Raw genomic sequence first — 24,691 nt, 5'->3', positions numbered from 1 at the left:
CAAAATATTTTTTTGATAATTGTTCAGTGTAGATTTTGTGCACAGCCTAAGAAACCCGTCTGAACAAACTGTCCTCCAGCTAAAAATCGGAAATAATTTGGTTTTAATTGAATTTATTTAGTAAAATATTTTTTTTGATAATTGTTCAGTGTAGATTTTGTGCACAGCCTAAGAAACCCGTCTGAACAAACTGTCCTCCAGCTAAAAATCGGAAATAATTTGTCGTGATTTTAAAAATTTGGCTGTGCAATCTCATCCACTTGTATTCTAGACACAGAAGACTTCAAACCAAACCGCCTGTCTGCTCTTTGGATCTTTGAGCGTTAAAGCTTTCTGTTCATTCTGCAGTTGTAAGCTTTCGTTGTTATTTTGTTTTTTGGTTGCTCAGTCGCTAGCTTATATTGCATAATAGAAAACTTTCATCCTCCTCTAATCTTTGGTATTTGTTTGACTGCGTCATCTTACTGTCTTCAGAATGTCTACCAGTGTAACATCTTGCATGTTTAAAGACCAGTTTACCCTTCAGCTTCACTATGGATTACTGTGAATTAGAAAAAAGGCGTTTTGGCTAAAAACAGGTTGTTGCAGTGAGCAGCCCCTCTCCGTTTGTTTCCTTAAAAAAAAAAAAAAAAATTATAAAAAGTTTGTTATTCCTCTTCACTCTGGCGGCTCCTCTTTGCCTCCACTGGGTGAACCAAACTTTGGCCCGAAATCCTCAACCCATCCCTCACCCACCCGACCCAAATGCTACCCCGTTATCATGCTTTGGTACAAGTGCTGGACACTGACGACTGGGCACCAGGGCTCGCGCCGTCATCTGTCCATTTGTCCAGGCTGCGGCGGCGGGCGTTCATGAAGAAGTTGCTGACGGTTGTGAGTTCGAGCCCCAGCTGCTGTGAGATGGTGAGCTGCATTTCTTTGGATGGCCGCTTGTTCTCCTTGAAGATGGCTAGCAGGGTGCGTCGCTGCAAATCTGTGAAGACCAACCGCGACTTTTTGGGCACGTTGTTGCGCTCTTTGGCTGTATCCTGCTCCTTCCTCTTGCATGCTGTGTTGGGTGGAGAGAGAGAGATTAACAAAGACCATTTTTATATTTTACAATGGTGCCCTCTGTAGGGTACACAGTAAATTCACCAGTGTAAAACAAAATGACAGTGTTAAATTAACACTACCAGTGTACATATGGTCCTACTCTGGCCAGAGTAGGACCATATTAACATATTAATATATTAATATTAACATATTTACCACCAACTTACCACTTGTGAGTTTACTGTGTAGGTAAACCATGATAATTAAATGAGGAAAACAGAATCTGTTGATCGCGTCTTCACTAGAGCTGATGCTAGATACTGTGCTGTTAGCCTTTATGAGGACTTCACTCTATGCTGAAACCTGAACCTGAAACTGAAACCTTCCAATGGGATTTTTATCCTCCAGCCGGACCGAGACTGAGGCTCAAAACCTGGTTGGCATCCTCCAGATTGGGGGATCAGAGCCACTGTGAGGGGAGAGCAGCATTCTTCGCACAGATAAATCTATATACATAAAGGGCTACGTCTGTCTGTCTGTCTGTCGGTCTGTCCGGGATAAACTCCCAAACTATGATATGTAGCCCTAAAAACTATATATATTCTGAATCCTCATGACATGGGGAACAAACTGGTACCATTTTTTAAAAAGTTGAACTGAAAATTACCCCAAAAATAGCCATTTATGTAAGACCATACAGTGTACCATGTGCGATAAACTCCCAAACTATAATATGTAGCCCTAAAAACTATATACACTCAACAAGAATATAAACGCAACACTTTTGGTTTTGCTCCCATTTTGTATGAGATGAACTCAAAGATCTAAAACTTTTTCCACATACACAATATCACCATTTCCCTCAAATATTGTTCACAAACCAGTCTAAATCTGTGATAGTGAGCACTTCTCCTTTGCTGAGATAATCCATCCCACCTCACAGGTGTGCCATATCAAGATGCTGATTAGACACCATGATTAGTGCACAGGTGTGCCTTAGACTGTCCACAATAAAAGGCCACTCTGAAAGGTGCAGTTTTGTTTTATTGGGGGGGGATACCAGTCAGTATCTGGTATGACCACCATTTGCCTCATGCAGTGCAACACATCTCCTTCGCATAGAGTTGATCAGGTTGTCAATTGTGGCCTGTGGAATGTTGGTCCACTCCTCTTCAATGGCTGTGCGAAGTTGCTGGATATTGGCAGGAACTGGTACACGCTGTCGTATACGTCGGTCCAGAGCATCCCAAACATGCTCAATGGGTGACATGTCCGGTGAGTATGCCGGCCATGCAAGAACTGGGACATTTTCAGCTTCCAAGAATTGTGTACAGATCCTTGCAACATGGGGCCGTGCATTATCCTGCTGCAACATGAGGTGATGTTCTTGGATGTTGGCACAACAATGGGCCTCAGGATCTCGTCACGGTATCTCTGTGCATTCAAAATGCCATCAATAAAATGCACCTGTGTTCTTCGTCCATAACAGACGCCTGCCCATACCATAACTCCACCGCCACCATGGGCCACTCGATCCACAACACTGACATCAGAAAACCGCTCACCCACACGACGCCACACACGCTGTCTGCCATCTGCCCTGAACAGTGTGAACCGGGATTCATCCGTGAAGAGAACACCTCTCCAACAAGCCAAACGCCAGCGAATGTGAGCATTTGCCCACCCAAGTTGGTTACAACGACGAACTGGAGTCAGGTCGAGACCCCGATGAGGACGATGAGCATGCAGATGAGCTTCCCTGAGACGGTTTCTGACAGTTTGTGCAGAAATTCTTTGGTTATGCAAACCGATTGTTTCAGCAGCTGTCGGAGTGGCTGGTCTCAGACGATCTTGGAGGTGAACATGCTGGATGTGGAGGTCCTGGGCTGGTGTGGTTACACGTGGTCTGCGGTTGTGAGGCTGGTTGGATGTACTGCCAAATTCTCTGAAACGCCTTTGGGGACAGCTTATGGTAGAGAAATGAACATTCAATACACGAGCAACAGTTCTGGTTGACATTCCTGCTGTCAGCATGCCAATTGCAAGCTCCCTCAAATCTTGCGACATCTGTGGCATTGTGCTGTGTGATAAAACTGCACCTTTCAGAGTGGTCTTTTATTGTGGGCAGTCTAAGGCACACCTGTGCACTAATCATGGTGTCTAATCAGCATCTTGATATGGCACACCTGTGAGGTGGGATGGATTATCTCAGCAAAGGAGAAGTGCTCACTATCACAGATTTAGACTGGTTTGTGAACAATATTTGAGGGAAATGGTGATATTGTGTATGTGGAAAAAGTTTTAGATCTTTGAGTTCATCTCATACAAAATGGGAGCAAAACCAAAAGTGTTGCGTTTATATTTTTGTTAAGTGTATATTCTGAATCATGACATGGGGAACAAACTGGTACCATTTTTTTTTAAAGTTGAACTGAAAATTACCCCCAAAATAGCCGGCTGTGGGATTCAAATTTCCAGCCCTGTATATGTGTTGGCCATCTCTGTTTATTTAATCCCTTTCTACAGCACACTCAGCACAGCACAGCCACAACACACTCAGCAAAACAACAACATGCATAGGCTGAGGCTGTGGGTATGACCAGGCAGATTCAAATTTCCAGCCCTGTATATGTGTTGGCCATCTCTGTTTATTTAATCCCTTCCTACAGCTACTTTATGTTCTCAACTGTTAAGCACCTGACTGTTATGTACAACCCAGTTTGCCTTCCTGTCTGAATACATTCATTTTATGTTTGTAAAATTGCAATGTAAAAACAGTGAAATACACCACTACCTCAATTTTGATTCATTGATATTTACATTTACTGTTACCTACATTTGTGTGCAATTTTATTATAAATTTGATTGCAAAAAATGTGTTTGTCTTTTAACCAAGTATTTCCACTTAGTTTGAGGAGTCCATTAACTATTATATTTATAAGACATCAGCATTACAAAAACAAATGTTGGGCAATTGTTTTGATTCAAATGATTGGCATTTGGCTTATGTCTAAAACAGGTTAACCCGGGCAGCGCCAGGTACCCCAGCTAGTGACACATAAAATGCAAGATGGATAGACTCATAATGATAAAGAAAAAAAAGCAGGTCATACACCTCAAACAAAAAGTGTAAATGAAGCCTAAATACAGTGCATCCGGAAAGTATTCACAGCGCTTCACTTTTTCCACATTTTGTTATGTTACAGCCTTATTCTAAAATGGAGTAAATTAATTTTTCTCCTCAAACTTCTACTTACAACACCCCACAGTAATAACATGAAAAGGGTTTTTATGAAATCTTTGCAAATGTACTAAAACTAAGAAATCACACGTACATAAGAATTCACACCCTTTGTTCAATACTTTGTTGATGCATCTTTAGCAGTAATTACAACCTCAAGTCTTCTTGAATATGATGCCACAAGCTTGCTGCACCTATCTTTGGACAGTTTTTCCCATTCCTCCTGGCGTCGGTGCACAGCCATTTTCAGATCTCTCCATTAATCAGATTCAAGTCTGGGCTCTGGCTGGGCCACTAAAGGATATTCACAGAGTTGTCCTGAAGCCACTCCTTTGATATCTTGGCTGTGTGTTTAGGGTCATTGTCCTGCTGAAAGATGCACCATCACCCATTCTGAGGTCAAGAGTGCTCTGGAGCAGGTTTTCATCCAGGATGTATATGTACTTTGCTGCATTCATCTTCCCCTCAATCCTGACTAGTCTAGAGAAACATCCCCACAGCATGATGCTGCCACCACCATGCTTCACTGTAGGGATGGTGCCTGGTTTCCTCCAAACATGATGCCTGGATTTCACACCAAAGAGCTTAGTCTTTGTCTCATCAGATCAGAGAATTTTATTTCTCATGGTCTGAGAGGCTTTCAGGTGCCTTTTTGGCAAACTCCAGGTGGGCTGCCATGTGCCTTTTACTATGTGGCTTCCATCTGGCCATACAGGTCTGATTGGTGGATTGCTACGGAGATGATTGTCCTTCTGGAAGGTTGTCCTCTCTCCACAGAGGAACGCTGGTGCTCTGACAGTGATCATCTGTTCTTGCGCACCTCCCTGACTAAGGCCCTTCTCCCTGATCACTCAGTTTAGATGTGTGGCCAGCTTTAGGAAGAGTCCTGGTGGATCCAAACTTGTTCCATTTATGGATGATGGAGGCCACTGTGCTCAAAGCAGTAGAAATGTTTCTGTACCATTCCCCAGATTTGTGTCTAGAGACAACCCTGTCTCAGAGGTCTACAGACAATTCCTTTGACTTCATGCTTGGTTTGTGCTCTGACATGCACAGTCAACTGTGGGACCTTATATGTAGACAACTGAATTTACCCCAGGTGGACTCCAATTAAGCTGTAAAAAAATCTCAAGGCTGTGAATGCTTATGTACATGTGATTTCCTCTGCCAATGAAGTTGGAGGAGGTTATGTTTTCAGCCCTGTTTATTTGTTTGTGAACAACCTGGAACCCATTATTTTTATATATCATTATGAAATTTTTACAGAGAATTCATATCCTGATAAGCAGGCCATGGTTCTCAGCAGCAAACTGATGGATTACCTACTCCAGGTAGGGAATGCGGTCTTGCCCCAAGTGAAGGAGTTCAAGTACTTCCGGGACTTGTTTACAAGTGAGTGGACAATGGAGCGTGAGACTGGCTGGAGAATTGGCAGCAGCAGGGGCGGTATTGCATTCGCTCTACCGTACTGTTGTGACAAAAAGGGAGCTGAGTCAAAAGACGAAGCTCTCGATCTACTGGTCAGTCTTCGTTCCTACTCTCACCTATGGTCATGAAGATTGTGTCATGACTGAAAGGACTAGATTGCGGGTACAATCAGCCGAAATGGGTTTCCTCAGGAGGGTGGCTGGTGTCTCCCTTAGTGATAAGGGGAGACGCTCGGTCATATGTGAGGAGCTCGGAGTAGAGCCTCTGCTCCTTTGCAATGAAAGGAGCCAGCTGAGGTGGTTTGGGCATCTGGTAAGGTGCCCCCTGGGCGCCTCCCTAGGGAGGTGTTTCAGACATATCCATCTGGGAGGAGACCCTGGGGAAGACCCAGGACTAGGTGGAGAGATTATATCTCCACACTAGCCTGGGAACGTCTAGGTATACCCCAGTCAGATGTGGCAAATGTGGCCTGGGAAAGGGAAGTTTGGGGTCCTCTGCTGGAGATGTTGCCCCGCGACCCGATTCCGGATAAGCAGTTGAAGATGAGTGAGAGTGAGATGAGTAATTTTGCTTATGAAAAGCCAATTCTAACAGGACTTTGACCTTGAACATTTTTTCCAACGTAAAAATTTGTGGATTGGAAAATTGGAAAGTAGTGTTGGTGGAGGTTTGTGCTCTACAAGCACAGTGCTTTAGTTTCTATTTTAGGAGCGGGAAATCTCACACCAAAATGGAGGCCAGTATCTGGCCCAATTGAGCCGGTTGTTGGGCTACCTGAGTGTTCCCTCACAGAGCTGATGAAATAAAACCCAGCGATGGATCCAAACTGTGAGACAGTGTGGGTCAGCCCCAACATCACAACAAACACAAAGGAAGTCCACCAAGCTGGTTCTATGTGAATGGTTCTTATCTGATACCGGCCCGATGCAGCCCTTAGACGCAAAAAAAAACAAAAAACTAATCAAACATCAGACTGGCAAGATTTGATTAAATATGATGCCCGAGTCACATTTTTATTGTCCACACATATGTTTGTATGTTTTGTCTCGTGTCTCGGATCAGGTTTTTTAACAGCTGGATCATTCCGGGCTAGGTCTGAGGAGCTGTGTGGTCTCAAACTAATGACCACTCTTGCCAAGTGTCTCCATCTTATAATGGCCACATCCTGTCTGTAATCATGCGTATGTTTTATGTGTCTCAGTCTTCCTATCTGTCTCTGTCTTAATCACTTCACTCACTTCTTTACCAATATCTAACTTCAGGACACGTCCAGACTTTCCCTTTTCCACAACCTACAAATGTTTAAATGTGTAAATTCTGTGGGATAATTTTATCTGTTGGGCCAAATGTTATTCTCCAACCTTTAGTCTGTCCATCAAAATGATCACAAAATGTTTTGAAAATTGTCCCAGAATTCATTGTGTGTGAATTTATAATCTTTCTGACTATAAAGACATTTTAAACCAAAAACGCACGTTACAAAAGTCCACACCTCAGACAGGCCCACTGATCACATCTGTGCCTTGTGGAACACACCCACTAATCCAGCCTGTCTTCTGTGGGAGACTCCTACTATTTTATCAAGTCACGAGTCACATGATGCATAGTAGAGAGACCACAGATTTTTGAAAAACTCAAATTCTGTATTCATATGTCATTAGAGGAGGCACAGAGGAGGATTTTCTTAAAAACAAGACGTCAAAATTCAGCTACAATCTGAGACACAAGCCTAGATTTTATGTTTTGGTGAAAGAAAACCCTCCTTTATACCACTTCATCATGCAGCTGTATAACTGGGGATATAAAATGCAAAACATGCACTATGCACAATTTCACCAATCACAAGCAGAAAACCCTACAACTTCTTCTGGGTTGTCTGGGTGTCTTGGTGGCTTTCCTCACTCTTCATCTTCCTGTACAGTCACTCAGTTTTTGAGAACTGTCTACTCCACACAGATTTACCACAGTGCCATACTGTTTGTTTTCTTCATAACTGATGTAAATAAAGTCCAAGACATATTCAGTGACTTGAAAATGTTTATGTATCCATCCCCTGACTTGTCTGAAGAAAACTGGCAAGAAAACCGATTATTTACAGGTACTATACCAAAGTAAATGGACTGCATTTATATAGCACTTTTCCATCTGTGTCAGATGCTCAAAGAGCTTTACAATTATGCCTCACATTCACATTAGGCCTTGGTGTGTTTGATTCTATTCCCTCTGTGAATTAAGTTGGCACTGGTCACAGGCTGACTGATCAGTAAGAGTCAAGTTCAGACTCAAAGCAAAGCTCATGTGCTGGGACCTCATTTAGTCCATATATATTTGGACACAGGTTTTGTTCTATTTGAAATAGAATAGTGAACATGAGCTCAAATAGTCCACTTTAATGAATCACATTTTTGTGAGGAGACCAAAAGTAATTGGGCATTATCTGATTCACTGTGTCCTGTGCAGGTGCACTCATCCCTCATTATTTGATTGACGTGAGCAGATAAAAGGTCTGGAGTTAATCTGAAGTGTTACACATCTCCTGTGGTTCATTTTAAGTGTGATACACACACACACACACGTGCATGCACAAACAAGCATGCTTATGTGTGTGATTTTGTTTGGCATGAGGAGTGAAAAAGAGTTTGCACAATATGACAAATTTAAATGAAAATTTGACTTTTTGCTCTGTCATGTGCTGTTTATATATTTTGGAATTGAATCAGCATTATTATTAGTAGTAGTAGTAGTAGTAGTATTGTTACAAAGTAAATGTTTGCTGTAATTACAGCCTGTCACTGACAGGGGGCAGTGTTGATCTGTTAATGCAGTGTTTACTTTGAATAGTCTTACGTCATAAACACTAACGAGATCGTCGGTCAGACTGGACTGGAAAACTCACATGACTGGAAACAAACTCTAAACTGGACAGAACCCGTTCGAGCTTCCACTACAGTGATGTTTTGGAATGTTTCTTATTGACTTTCCAGCTAAGAGCAATCAAATGCATTTCAGCTGTATTTAAACATTAAACGTCCAAGACAAAAGCACCAATCAGGATCCAGACTGAGGCGAGCACACAAACGAGTCTCCAGTTTTAGGCATTTTTATCTATTTCATTTTCCCCACTTAATAGCACAAATAAGAAGAATACTGTAATGCAAAATAACGTGATAATTAATTTCCGGACCCACAGATTAATCACTAAGATAATAATAATAGCAATAATGATGATGATAATAATAATATTAGCATCTTTATTATTATTATTAATAATAATAATAATAATAATTAATGTCTTTTGGCAGACACACAGTCAAATGCTCCTTTGTTTAATTTTAGATTCATTTCATAGACCAACAACAAACTAGGGGATATTTAGTATAAAAATGATATGCATTAAATCACAATAAACTGACAAAATACAGAAATATCTCACCATGCAAACTATTTTTTTAAATCTTGTTTTCACAACAAAATATAAAATCTTTCTTCTGTAACTGTTATTAGATGTAAAATACTGTATTTTTCTTACTGTAGTTTCAGATAAAATTTTAAAACAATTCAAGAAGGCTTTTATAAATGTCCATGTACGAAGCGAGTAATTGTGTTGTGTCAGTGGACAAAGATGCTTGAGTGATTTAATCAGGCCTCTGTCCTCAGATGGGTTCCCGATCAATAGGATCAATAAGTCGGGTTTCCTAATCAGTGTGTTACGAAACATGTCCCTAAGTCAAACGACGGCAGCAGGAAACAAGAAGAAACATTCTGGTTCTGTCCACGTCGCCTCGTCACAACGCTACAAGACAAAATACACAATTCAAACCAAACTTAAAAATCATAAATGTGGCAATCATAATTGACTCCATTAGTGTGCCTTGATAGAGAGAGTGGCGTCAACTCAGAACACGGCACCATTTTGGTTCCAACTGCAGTGAAGCACTGAATGAACCTTTAATGTTTTCAGCATTTTGTTAAATCATTTAACCACATACAGCAACACATCCAGGTACAGGTACTATCAAAATAAATAGAAAATAGCTATCAAATTTACATAAATTTACAATTTCTGACAACTTATTTAATTCATTTAACTCTGATTTATGCAGCTCTGTGTCATACAGTGACATGCGTAACAGTTTAAAGTTCTCCGTCTCTGGATTATGCTTTGTTCTGGAGTAATTTGACCCTCGAGCTTTTTTCTACAATCATCACCTCCAGATCAAAGGTAAGCTGTACATTTTCCTCTTTTATTGACTTTGTGCTGTAAAGTTGCGGACTTTTCTGATCCATTTGTAATCGGCGCAAATGCTATTATAATATGATGGCAGGCACGTGACACAGTGTTTTCTCTTTTTTTATTCTGCTGAAGTCAGTAGGCACCTGCTCAGCGTGCCGCTCTCGTTGGAGCGACATCATCTCTGTTATTTTGGCATTGTGGGACAGATCACCGGACTACTTTCGCCTGACCCAGCACTGAATTTGCTGACATGACAAGATGCTGCTGGATGAGTGTAAGTATATTGACTTACAATCATTTAGGCGTAAAAACACACAAGATACTTGTGCCAAATATACTCCTGATGTTTATGTTACCCATGAAAACGAACTGTCATCTCAAATACAGCATTGTTTGGGAACTACTTTTTGCGCAAGAATTCATCAAGCACGTCGGCCGCGGGCGCATACTAATACAGAATATACAAAAACTGTATAGTTGTTTAGCCAAAACGAGAGCGCCCACTTTTAGCTTGCTATAAGCTAAGCTAGTGGCGTTTGTGAGAGTATGGTCGGTAGGCTGTTCTTCTTCTTCTTTTTGTAAGTATGGCATTGTGTATATCGCCCCCTATTGAACACTTCAGACCATGTTGATGACTTCTTTGCATATTTTGACTTTTTCTGAAAAATTTTCAGTAATTTTCGCCTTTAATTCACAGTTAGCTGCTAAACACAGTGTTAAAAATCTCATGGCGACACCATAAAGGTTGTTTAAAAAAAAACAACAGAAAATTTAAAAATATATTTTTTTCCAGGTGTTTTTATCTTCAAGATGCTCAGCACGAAACAAAACATCACAGCGACCTTTCACTGAAGCAACAATTTCAGACATATGAACGAGTGAGTGAGAGGGGAAAACAGAGTGAGGAAAGAGAAAGGAATGATGAAATGTAGCAAATAAATGAGGGATGAAGGCAGTGAAAAGAAGACAGAAAGATTAAGAGAATTTAACATGAAGTGATGTCTGAATTATAAATGAAATACAGAGCATGAGAAAAAATAAAATGTTTGAATGAAAAATTACATGATAATGATGAGAAAAGAGGAAGAGAAAGGGAGGATGAGAAAAAGAAGTGATATAATACAGAAAAGACATTTAATCTGCTTTTTTTGTTTTTTTATTTCTTTCTCATTTGTATTTCTTCCTTTCATTCATTCTTTCTCTCGTACATTTCTTTTTATTTCTTCCTTTCATCCCTTCTTTCTTTCTCTCATTATTGTTCATTTTTGCATCATCTTCTTTTCTGTCTCATCCATCACCAGTTTCATCTTGTGATTTCTCATTTTCTCTTTGGCCGACTCTCTCTCTCTCTCTCTCTCTCTCTCTCTCTCTCTCTCTCTCTCTCTCTCTCTCTCTCCCCCCTTTCATTTAGTCTTTCATTTTCTCCTCTCTTACATTATCTGTCCTGCCTCTCCATCTCCTCCACCCTTCTTCCCTTCCTTCATGTCTCCTTGCTGCTCTCTCTCTCTCTCCTTGCCCCCCTCCTCTTCCTCCCTCTATCTTTTCTTTATTGCACCATCACCACTTAAGCTCGGGTATCCATTACACGCAGAGCGAATAAGTGCACGCTAAGTAGTAACGTCGCCTTCTGCACACACTTCATTGCTGGTGTGGCGCCACATTGGGTCACGTCCACACGCCGTCATGAGCCGACAGGGCGGAGCCACTTTGTGAAGTGAACCCTTAAATCCACAGTGTGACATATGTCATTAATGTGTGACATCACTGTGATGTGAAAGCTGTGTTTTCACCCCATGTTTGTACCGCTGATATACATTCTGTCCACAAGAGGGTAGCGTGCTCCAGCTTCTTTTTGATAACAGTGTGTAAAAATAATTGTAACGTTATGTTCACATGTCGGCGGTAGACAAACTGTCACAGCGATGGTTTGTAGCAGAATTCCTGTCATCTGCAATGGAAGATTGCAGGTGGCGACATTTTTCAATGCTATCAACATGGACAATCATTTACATCATTGAAAGGTGCAAAGACATTTTAGCATTTTGCACAGCATTATATTAAAACAGGAAACCCTTACTGTGATAGTAGTTTAAAAGGTAATTTTTTTGTGATTCTACAGATAATTTCTTTCTGTGATATCACAAAAATGATTCGCATTTACCTGTTTAAAACCAGGCAACTGTCCGCACTTAAATAATCCATCTCTCGTGGTCCATTTTTCCTCTCCATAAAGATAAAACAGCATCCGGTTTTTCCTTGTTGCTACAATAAGTGGTAAAAGTTGAACATTTTGACAGTAGCAAATATTAAAAATGGCAGAGGTGGCGGGAATTTTTCCATCACCCTCTCATTTAGTTTTCCATTTGTCACTTACGGAAAACGTGAATGCAGCAAAACTGTCTCATAGAAATGCTGCCATGACCACATCAGGCTGGTTGTGTGAGCAGAAGTACAGATAACAGTAGAGACTGGATCACAGAGTTGAGGAAATTACCTCCACATGAGTGCAAGCTGTCAAATGCCTAAACACATTGAGACTTTAAAGCTTCACTGAGTCAGCCAAAGTTACATTTTGAGCACAAAATGGTCAGTTTTGGTAGAATCACTGCTCAAGTAAGTGTGACATGTTCCGTTTGAAAGTATGTCAGTGGTGTTCTCGTTTTTGATCTGGATTGGATGATTTCAACCAGGTCAGGAAAGTCTGTATGTTTTTGACTGTCTACATAGACAGACTAAACATGCTGGAGATGGATTACAGTGTGTGTGTGGTGGCCAAGTGGTTAATGCGCTTGGTTTCAGTTCAGAAGGTTCTGGGTTCAAATCCCACCCCTGCCACATTTCTCCATGTAATGTGGAGTTGCGTCAGGAAGGGCATCCGGCGTAAAACTTGTGCCAATTCAACATGCAGATCCACCTTGGATTTGCTGTGGCGACCCCAAGTGCAAACAAGGGAGCAGCCGAAGGGACTTACTTTACTTACATAGACAGACTAAACATCAGACAGACTAATCAGGACTAAACATTTCCCAGAACTACTTATGGATCTGGCAGGAACATTTTGGCAGTTTTCTGGTCTTTGGGATACATTCTTCTTTGTTGTTGTCGCATGTTCATCCACAGAAGATACAACCCCAATTCCAATGAAGTTGGGACGTTGTGTGAAATGTAAATAAAAACAGAATACAGTGATTTGCAAATCCCCTTCAACCTATATTCAATTGAATACACCACAAAGACAAGATATTTAATGTTCAAATGGATAAACTTTATTGTATTATGCAAATGTTTACTCATTTTGAAATGGATGCCTGAAACACATTTCAAAAAAGCTGGGACAGTGGTATCTTTACCACTGTTTTACATCACCTTTCCTTCTAACAACACTCAGTAAGCATTTGGGAACTGAGGACACGAACTGTGAGTGTCATGATTGGGTACAAAAAGGAGCATCCCCAAAAGGCTCAGCCATTCACAAGCAAAGATGTGGCAAGGATCACCACTTTGTGAACAACTGTGTGAAAAAAATAGTCCAACAGTTCAAGAACAATGTTTCTCAATGTTCAATTGCAAGGAATTTAGGGATTCCATCATCTACAGTCCATAATATAATCAAAAGATTCAGAGAATCTGCAGAATTTTCTACACGTAAGCGCCAAGGCTGAAAACCAGCATTGAATGCCTGTGACCTTTGATCCCTCTGGCAGCACTGCATTAAAAACCAACATCATTGTTTAAAGGATCTTAGGCTTAGGAACACTTCAGAAAACCATGGTCAGTTAAGACAGTTCTTCGCTACAACTACAAGTGCAAGTTAAAACTCTACCATGCAAAGCGAAAGCCATACATCAACAACATTCAGAAACACCGCTGCCTTCTCTGGGCCCGAGCTCATTTGAAATGGACAGACGCAAAGTGGAAAAGTGTGCTATGGTCTGATGAGTCCACATTTCAAATTGTTTTTGGAAATCATGGACGTTGTGTCCTCGGGACAAAAGAGGAAAAGGACCATCTAGAGTGGTACCAGCGCAAAGTTCAAAAGCCAGCATCTGTGATGGTATGGGGGTGTGTTAGTGCCCATGGCATGGGCAACTTACACATCTGTGATGGCACCATCAATGCTGAAAGGCACAAACAGGTTTTGGAGCAACACATGCTGCCATTCAAGCGACGTCTTTTCAGGGACGTCCCTGCTTATTTCAGCGAGACAATGCCAAGCCACATTCTGCACGTGTTACAACAGCATGGCTTCGTAGTAAAAGAGTGCAGGTACTAGAGTGGCCTGCCTGCAGTCCAGACCTGGACTAACTAGGTGATCTAAGACAGTGGTAAACATACCACTGTCACAGCTTTTTTTGAAACATGTTGCAGGCATCCATTTCAAAATGAGCAAATATTTGCACAAAAACAATAAAGTTTATCAGTTTGAACATTAAATATCTTGTCTTTGTGGTGTATTCAACTGAATATAGATTGAAGAGGATTTGCAAATCATAGTATTCTGTTTTTATTTACATTTTACACAACACCCCAACTTCATTGGAATTGGGGTTGTATAAAATAAGAGTAGAATGGGAGGCAGAGCCTTCAGCTTTCAGGCTCCTCTCCTGTGGAACCAGCTCCCAATTCAGATCAGGGAGACAGACACCCTCTCTACTTTTAAGATTAGGCTTAAAACTTTCCTTTTTGCTAAAGCTTATAGTTAGGGCTGGATCAGGTGACCCTGAACCATCCCTTAGTAATGCTGCTATAGACTTAGACTGCTGAGGGGTTCCCATGATGCACTGAGTGTTTCTTTCTCTTTTTGCTCTGTATGCACCACTCTGCATTTAATCATTAGTGATTGATCTCTACTCCCCTCCACAGCATGTCTTTTTCCTGGTTCTCTCCCTCAGCCCCAACCAGTCCCAGCAGAAGACTGCCCCTCCCTGAGCCTGGTTCTGCTGGAGGTTTCTTCCTGTTAAAAGGGAGTTTTCCTTCCCACTGTTGCCAAGTGCTTGCTCACAGGGGGTCATTTTGACCGTTGGGGTTTTTCCGTAATTATTGTATGGCCTTGCCTTACAATATAAAGCGCCTTGGGGCAACTGTTTGTTGTGATTTGGCGCTATATAAATAAAATTGATTTGATTTAAAATTTATTAAAAATAAATAAATAAAAAGATACAACCTACAATGAAGATCTGAATTACTAGTAATTCTGGTACAGTGGCCACAAAGGTTCATTTAACTCCCAATTCTGTCTCCAGAACAGGATCAGTGTTTGGACCAGTTCTGGACAGATGAAATGACCCAAGACCAATACAGAGTTTTCAAAGACCAACTTGAAAACACCTTTGTGATCTGGATGTGTTATGTGGTATATTGTTCCTGGATCCACATTGGATCTACAGTCCTGATTCCACCGTGGTCCTGATTTGGGGATCAGTCTAATTTATGTTACTACTGTATGTGAGAAATGGACAAATCCACTTGATGCATCAGATCTCAGCACTCACAGGCACACAAACGCTCAATATGTTAGCACTTAGCATTAGCGCGCCACTATCTGCTTATGTGCTTAATGCACCGAGACGATTTCCTCCACCGTGCTTCACGAGACGACCGGAAATGGAACAGCAGACTAAACACTCCCTCTGCGTCTCACTCATAACACAAATACAACACCAGAGAGTCAACTGTCAACCAACAGTAGAGGGCAGCCACTGTCTTTGATCTTTGTGATGTCATAAGGAGAGAATGTTAAAGAATAAGATCAAAGGGAGATTTTTTTTTTAAAAAATTGAAGCCAAGTGATTACCAAAATCAGAAGAACCCTTCTCTGTTCCCTGATACAATGACCATCTCAAACCTGGGCATCATTTTTTCAGACAATCAAAAGACAGATGGTTAGAACCTATGGCTGAACGTGTGGTTATTTCTCCTCAGATTGAATTTGTGTTTTCACACTGAATGTGTGGATTTATAATTATATATAACACAAATATATATAAATATATATAACACAACAACAACAACAAAACAAAAACAAATCCCCCCCAAAAAAAGTCAGAGTTTGATGATATTTTAAATCTTCAGCAAACTTTAAATTTCTCTTTTTATTGTAGAATTTTAAAATTCTACAATTTGTCTACATTTTGAGATTTTCTTGGATCCTTTCTTGGAAACACTTGCACGCTAGAATGGTCGAGTTTACTGTTAATTTAGTAATGCTTTCTGCTGTGTGTGTGTGTGTGTGGGGGGGCAGTGATGTCATCATTCATACAGATTATAAAGTGATTATAAAGTTGCTCTGTCACTCATCTGACACACACACACACACACACACACACACACACACACACACACACACACACACACACACACACACACACACACACACACACACACACACACACTGTAATCCATCTCCAGCATGTTTACTAGGAGAAACACACTGGCCAATCACAGCTTCCACTCAGTAAGTGATGTCATTGACCGGATGAGGAAGTGGCCTCAGAGGACTTTGATGTCATCTACAGCCCCGCCCCTTTGTGTTTAGGGCACTGCCCTAAACTTTAATGTGATCTATTCTAGTTCAAATTCAACATTTTCACAAAGTTCATAAAAAATATTCATATTAAATCCTGTTTTGTGGCTTTGCCCCAAAAGTGAACAATTTTCTATTTGAGGTCAAACTGGACCTTTTCACTGCATTTTGGTGAAAATAAGATCCTGCAAACCAATCTAACAAACAGAAATAAAAACAATAATAAATAAATGAGAGTGTGATGATGTCAGGAAGTATCCGTGCAGCACTCCCGAGCCACTGCAGCGACCTTTAACCTTTAACCTGCTGAGTGTTGACAGTAAGGATGAGTCAGTGTTTAGACTAATAGATGATCCGTTAACATTTATCAGTGTTGGGTTTTTTTCAGTCTGTCTTGTTTCACAGGCTCACAGATAATATTCTCTGATCAATACATTCTATTGTAATCAGTGATTAATCAGAACTGGACCGGACCCTTTTAAAAGGACAAAGGACCAGCAAATCAATACCAGTTCATCAGGTATCACTGAATAAAGTCTTTAAAAAGTCTGAACTGTTTAGTGACAGTTACTTAAATACAGGGGGGAAAAAAGATTTAAAATGACTTTATAGCCTCGTTTAATCTGAAAAGCTTTAAACAATTAAAAATCAGATACACTTAATGTTTTTTTGTAATGAAATGTCCCAAAAACATTTCTGAAAAAGTTTTAATATTTTATATATCTCTAAATGAACTTTTACCATTATAAAAACAACAATTATTACCAATTTATTTCTTACTGAATATTTGCTGTTGGATTTTTACTTTATTACATCCTCGTTCTCTGCTGAGTTGTTATCTCGGGTAGATTTCAGTGTTTGTTACGCGCTTTGACCTGATGGTGGCGCTAGAGGAAAGGTGACAGAGTGATCAAAAACATTATAATCGAAAAGAGAATCTATACACGGATGAATCAGCTAAATGAGTTTTAATGTTGGTCACAAACATGGACAAGCACATTTGCACCGAATGTTTGGACGGGTTCCACCGCGGCAGCTAACATCCCGATACCAACCAACGGTATTCAAAATACACCACAATTCATGAAGAAAATGGACAAATTCAACCCTGAATTTTTTTTTTTTTTTTTTTTTTATCTGAATAAAGAGGAAAGCAGACTGATGGCGGCACCATCTTGCAGACTCCTGTAATGACAGCATGTGACAACAAAACAACAACTTAACGATTTATTTTGTATTTGTTTTTCCTCCTCTTTCCTGCTGAACCTGTCTGTGTTAAAGGCTGGAACATCTACAATCGGATCTGATCCATCTACAATCGGATCTGATCCATCTACAATCGGATCTGATCCATCTACAATCGGATCTGATCCATCGAATATGAAGCATAACCTAATAACAGACAGATTGACTTGAATAAATCCACTTAGGAGGCCCAATCAGATGGAGGAGGAGAATTCCCTTCAAAGCCATTTATCTAAAACACATCAAACTGCAGCTGTTCATGCTTTCGACCCCCCCCCCCCCCCCCCCCCAAAAAAAAAAGCAACAACACCCACCAGTCTATCTGATCCCAGATCTAGACTAGTAACCACTCAGGCAGGCCAGTGGCACCTTGTGATGTCCACCTCGTGAAAATAACCCACTAACTGCAGCCAGGTGACATGTGGGCGTGTCCTTGGCGTCACTCAGCACCTGGGTGCCGGATTGTCCTAAGGGACATGAACCATACATGACCAAAATGATGGATCTGGAACTAAATCCTGTTAAGAATGGTCCTTGCATGGAGCCTAATCACCTATCCCCACCAATTAATTTCTTAATTAGTCATGGGCGTGTTTTCGGAATAACATGAAATCACCAAATCAGATTAAGATTACACCCAGAGTGCACCAGCAACCTGGTTTTCTGATTATTTAACATGTCAAAGCACAAGACCAAATTTCCCTGAGGTGAAGCAATGAAGCAGTGAGATGAAGGTTCACATTTATCCACACTGTAAAAAAAAATAGTTGAGAATACTTAAAATTTGCAGGCAACAGTCTGCACTAAGACTTTTATGTTGTGCCGATGATGAAATATATGTTATAGTATATAGTTCATTATCGGCACAACATTAAAGTCTTAGTGCAGACTGTTGCCTGCAAATTTTAAGTATTCTCAACTATTTTTTTTTTTTTTTAACATTGCATCAGTGTTTCCTATGGTTGTTTTACATGTTTTCAGTTCAGTTTTGTTGTGTAAACAAGCAGAGTGTGCACGTGTTTTTGAATATTGTGTCCTATAAATTTCAGAAAAACTCTGTACTTGACTTAAGACCAGGTTTTTGTTGGACTAGGGTGCAGTCACTTTCTGCTGCCACACAATAGCAAGACACCAACACTGTGCCTGTGAACGTTTGAGAACACTTGCCATTTTGTAGTACGTGGGCGCTGAACACCAAAAAAAAGTCATGTTGCTTTGACATCAATGTGAGCTGCTTTGCAGTGGCTGTTCTTTTATGACATCATAATGTGAAGTGTTACCCAGATTAAAAAAAAATTGACATCATCATAGCATAACTCCAAAAACATAATCAGTTCTTCACTGATGGCCTTTCCACCAACATCAACAAGTCCATTCACATGATCACATGGCATTGGTGCATTGCCATTAGTTTGTGGATGTACGGGGGGGGGGGGGAACCTGGATCTGGAACATCCCTTGATATTTCTGACATATGGTGTGTTTGTTATGATGTTGCTTTGGTCCAATTAAAGCTTTTTTACTTTATCTTCTAATAATTCACTGCAGGGACGGTGACCAAGTGATTAAATGCACTTGTTTCCAGTGTGGAAGGTTCCAGGTTCATACCCCACCAATGCCCATTCTCCGATATGGAGTTGTGTCAGAAGGCCTGCAGCGTAAATATTCTACCGCATCAACATCCAGATCCACCTCGGGTCTGCTGTGGCGACCCCGAGTGAAAACAAGGGAAATGTCAAAGGAACTTACTTTTAACAATTTGATGGAGCCACAAAATGTTCTTCTTATCATAAGTGATAATGAACTCCTGATCTACATCAGGTCCATCACCAAATATTAATGAGGTCTTAGTCTAACATATATTTTCATTAGGTTTCAGAAAATGGCTCAACGCTAACAATTCAACAGCAAATCAATAGCTAATCAATAACAGATCTCACTGTTATTAATTTGCATGCTTAACATGCACATAAAGCTTTTTGTATTTATTTACTGTGAAGCATTTCGAGCTTCTCTCCCCATCCCTCCCCCTCTCCCTCTTCCTGGAACTGGTCTGGATCAGGTTCCTACAGATCAATGAGATCTGGGTCTGCACCGTTTACGTTATCGTTGCCAGTATTAAAGCTCTTTTAATCTGCTCAGGATTAGAGCCATCGATCCACATCCATCCACACGGTTGAGCCCCAAACAGCTGCTCTCACAAACACACAGAGAAAAACAAACAAACAAACAAACCAAGAAAATGAGGGACCGCGTCAAACCGACATTAAACCGTAAGCAGCACGTTAACACTCTGCAGTGCTGAGGACTTCAGAGGCTTGCTCAAGAACATATCAGCACCCAGCCACAATCAGGGTCAGGGATCAAACACACGAACCATTGACCTCCTGTTACTGTTGTTAACCTAATGTGTGTTTTTTAATGGGGGTGGTGATGTGCTGACAGAAAATCCAAATAAGAAGCACCACTGACACCAACAATGTTGTCTTTTTTATTTAAATGGTTAAACTCTGTAGAAGTGTGAATTTTTAAAATGTCATGATTAATTATTATTATTATTATCATTACTGGACCAAAACTGGTCATTATTTTGGCATGCATATTGGACAAATCCGTCAAATGTAAAATCACATCAAGCAATAAATAAGCAAATTAACAAAAAAATAAAATAAAACTAGAAGCATTCAGAGAGTGCAAACCTCTGCCAAGGCCATGGGGTCTCTGACGCCATAACATCTACACGCCGTGGAATCATTGAACCTAAAAAAGTCTAACAATGATGTTTTCTCAGTAGTAAAAAAAAATTTCATCTGCTGTGACTGGATAGCATGTATCCTTAGTGCTTGGCATCACAGTTTATTGCAACTTGCACCTTTCCCAGAAGCTACTGTCATCTGAGCACTGATATTGATATTGCATGTGCTTATAGACAAAAACAAATAAGAGACAAAATTCAATTTATTATTCAACTAAACTGCGAATATATTAATTTTTTTTAACATTTATGAAACACTTCTCTAAACAAGGCCATAGGGTCAGTGATCTATTCAACAATTCAGTGTTACAACCAAAACTATGATACATACACTTTTCTTTCCTTTATATTTGACATCCTTGACCATGAAAACATACCACTAGAACTTGGAATCACTTTTATGTCTTTGTTAGTTCAAAAGTTATTGTATAAAAACGATTTTTCGGTAATGGCGTTTTTCTTCTGGATCTCGCTTCATATCATTTGAAGCTACATGAAATCTGATGACACCTTACTGAATCAGTACAGATTCAGCTACAATTTGGTGTTAGTTGTGCATCTCTAGCTTCATTTGTCACCTCACACTGACACATTTTCTATTTTCCCTATATTTTTGCATATTCTGGATCACCAGGTCCGGAATCCGGATCCGATCATCACCAAACTTTGTTGTTTGATAGATCGTGATCCGGCTCACCACTAAAATTTCATCATTTGTTCCTCTTGTCATTTCCAACCACTCCAACCACACAAAATTTCATCAAAATCCGTTCAAACTTTGAGTTATCCAGACAGACAGACAGACAAACAAACAAACGCGACCGAAAACATAACCTCCTTGGCGGAGGTAATAAAAATACGTATAGTGATGATGATGATTATTGTTGTTGTTATTGAAAGTACAAATTATAACCAATAATCATTATAACCATAAAATTTTTAACTGGAAAAATACACTCAACAAAAATATAAACGCAACACTTTTGGTTTTGCTCCCATTTTGTATGAGATGAACTCAAAGATCTAAAACTTTTTCCACATACACAATATCACCATTTCTCTCAAATATTGTTCACAAACCAGTCTGAATCTGTGATAGTGAGCAGTTCTCCTTTGCTGAGATAATCCATCCCACCTCACAGGTGTGCCATATCAAGATGCTGATTAGACACCATGATTAGTGCACAGGTGTGCCTTAGACTGCCCACAATAAAAGGCCACTCTGAAAGGTGCAGTTTTATCACACAGCACAATGCCACAGATGTCGCAAGATTTGAGGGAGTGTGCAATTGGCATACAAAATGGGAGCAAAATGGGAGCAAAAGCAAAAGTGTTGCGTTTATATTTTTGTTCAGTATATATATATATTTTACTATTAAATATACTGTTGTGCTGCCACATGTTTTTACTATTGTGTAATTATTTTTGTTGTGTTTTTTTATTTTTATTAATAGCTTTGCTGAGCTCAGACCTTTAATTTGTTGTCTTCCACCATAAATCCTGGCTGCAGTCTGACAGAACCGACCTGCCTGTCACTGATCATTACGCCTTCGGACTGACTTATTTCAATCGCCGTGACACCAATACTAATGAAGCCCAGAGAGGAGGCGGGGCCATGGGCTGGTTGTAATTGGAGGGTGGAGGTGTGAACAGTTTTTAATTATCCACAAGTCACTCCTCACACAGACTACAGACTAAACAACCACAAAACAGCGACAAAAGTTCATTAACCAACAACAATTTAAAGATACACGGCGTATATTTACAGCCCCAAATCAGAAACTGTTAGGATGGTATGGAAATAGAATAAATAAATGAATAAAAAACATTTATTCTTACATTTACTTTGATTCTACACCATTGCAGACAGTATGAACCCAAGATATTTCTTGTTTTATGTGGTTCACTTAATTTGCATATATATATTTTTCTGTATTTCAGGCCTGCAACACATTCCAAAAAAATTGAGATGGGGCAATTTTGGGCTTGTAATGAAGTTACAAAATTATAGAATGATATTTCAAACAGGTAATCATGATTTGATACAAAGGCAGTATTCACAAAAGGCTTATTCTTTGAGGTTTGTAAATGAATGCACAACAAAATTATTGAAATGTTTAAAAACAATGCTCCTCAAATAAAGACTGGAAGGAATTTGTATATTTCTACAGAATATTTCTGCAGAATATCATTGAAGGATTCAAGGAATCTGGAGGAATTTCAGTGTGTAAAGGGCAAGGGCGCAAGCCCAAGTTGAACACCTGTCATCTCCAATCCCTCAAGCGGCACTGCATCAAGAAGGGTCATTCGTCAATAGCTGATATAACCATGTGGGCAAGGGATTACTTTGGGGAAACATTTGTCAAGCAACAGGCTTTAGTAAGTTTCTTTGACTGCTCCCTTGTGTTCACTCAGTGTCGCCACATCAGATCCCCCCCAAAAAAGAAGCCTTATGTTAGCCTTGTCCAGAAGGGCCGTTAACTTCTCTGGGCTCAGAGGCATCTGGGTTGGACCATCACACAGTGGAAATGTGTGCTGTGGTCAGATGAATCAGTATTCCAGATCTTTTTTTTTCTCCAAAGAAATAGACACTATGTCCTCTGGAGTCAAGATATAAAGGACCATCCAGACTGTTATCAGCAACAAGTCCAAAAGTCAGGGTTGTGTCACTGCTCTAGGCAAAGGTCATTTACACTTCTGTGATGTAGCATTTATGCAGAAAAGTACACTGAGATTTTAGAGCAACATACGAGGTCTGTTAGAAAAGTATCGCACCTTTTTATTTTTTTCAAAAACTATATGGATTTGATTCATATGTTTTTACGTCAGCCAAGCTTGAACCTTCGTGCGCATGCGTGAGTTTTTCCACGCCTGTTGGTTGCGTCGTTCGCCTGTGGGCAGGCTTTGAGTAAGCACTGCTCCACCCCTCTCGTCGTTGTTTCATTGCGAGGAAATGGCGGAATGATTTGGGCTTTTTTTCCATCAGAATTTTTTCAGAAACTGTTAGAGACAGGCAGCTGGAAACCATTCGGAAAATTTATCTGGTTTTCGGTGAAAATTTTACGGGCTTCACAGAGAATAAGGAGTGTTACTACAGCTTTAAGGATGGCCCACAATGGCACACGGCGCGCCGCGCTCCGAGCCGCCATCGAGAGGCAGAAACCACCACATCATTTCTAAACGGATCGCTGTGTGGAGTCAGGACCGACAGGCGTGGAAAAACTCACGCATGCGCATAAAGGTTCAAGCTTGGCTGACGTAAAAACATATGAATCAAATCCATATAGTTTTTGAAAAAAATAAAAAGGTACAATACTTTTCTAACAGAGCTCGTATACTGGCTTCAAGAAGGCATCTTTCCCAGGGACGTCCATGCATTTTTCAACAAGACTAAAAAATCACATTCTGCACACATTACAAAGGCATGACTGCCTTTGTAATGTTTCTTTTCAAAATTTTTAATTTTGAAAAGAAAATGCAACAGTGACAAACCCAAACTGTTGGACACCTTAAGACGTGTTTGCAGGAAGAATGGGACAAAGTAACAGCTGAAACGCTTCATCTCATGGTGTCCTTAAGACCAAAACACACTGTAAACCCAAACAAGTTAGCAGAACTCAAAAATACTGAGGTAATCAGTTGTCACAATATTTTTGAATTCATAAACTTAGTCAGTTGTTCCCAGAACTTAAAACTTCTGATTATTTGCTACTTGTACCTTATGATTACAATTAAATTAAAGCATTCATTAAGTAAAAGTAAGTCCCTTCAGCTGCTCCCTTGTTTTTCACCCAGGGTCACCACAGCAGATCCGAGGTGGACCTGCATGTTGAGCTGACACAAATTTTACACCAGATTGCCCTTCCTGACGCAGCTCCACATTACATAAAGAAATGTGGCATGGGTGGGGTTTGAAACAGGAACCTTCTGCACAAAAACCAAGTGCACTAACCACTTGGCCACCACCCCTGCTAAAGTGTTCACTAAGTCAACTCAAATATTTCCATATATAATTTCTTAATTCTTTTAGTTTACACTACTTAATATTTTTAATTTATTTGAACATTCGGGTTTAGAGTGCATCTTTTAAGTGTTGTAAGAAGGCATGGCAATGTTACAAAGTGGGTAATGCTTTTGTTCATTTATTTATTCATTTTTTGTTTGGGGGGGGGGTGTTGCAGGCCTGAAATGCAGGCATGAATGAATATTAACAAATAAAATGAAGTTGACCCA

The 24,691-nt window shown here is 40.1% G+C and overlaps 1 protein-coding gene across 1 annotated transcript in view; it reads right to left on the bottom strand.

Annotated features, from left to right (window-relative positions):
• Positions 1-235: 235 nt before the first annotated feature.
• The window catches only part of onecut2 (one cut homeobox 2), a 38,545-nt gene continuing 14,089 nt past the window's right edge, over positions 236-24,691 (bottom strand). Inside the window, exon 2 of the mRNA XM_034192569.1 lies at positions 236-1,048. Within this exon, the coding sequence (XP_034048460.1) occupies positions 759-1,048 (290 nt within the window). The 3' untranslated portion in view covers positions 236-758. The remainder of the gene's footprint in view (positions 1,049-24,691) is intronic.

This window comes from Thalassophryne amazonica, chromosome 17 (genome assembly GCF_902500255.1).
Source record: "Thalassophryne amazonica chromosome 17, fThaAma1.1, whole genome shotgun sequence".
Classification (NCBI taxonomy): Eukaryota; Metazoa; Chordata; class Actinopteri; order Batrachoidiformes; family Batrachoididae; genus Thalassophryne; species Thalassophryne amazonica.
Note: the sequence above shows the minus strand (reverse complement) of the source record. Positions and strands in the feature narration are given on the sequence as shown.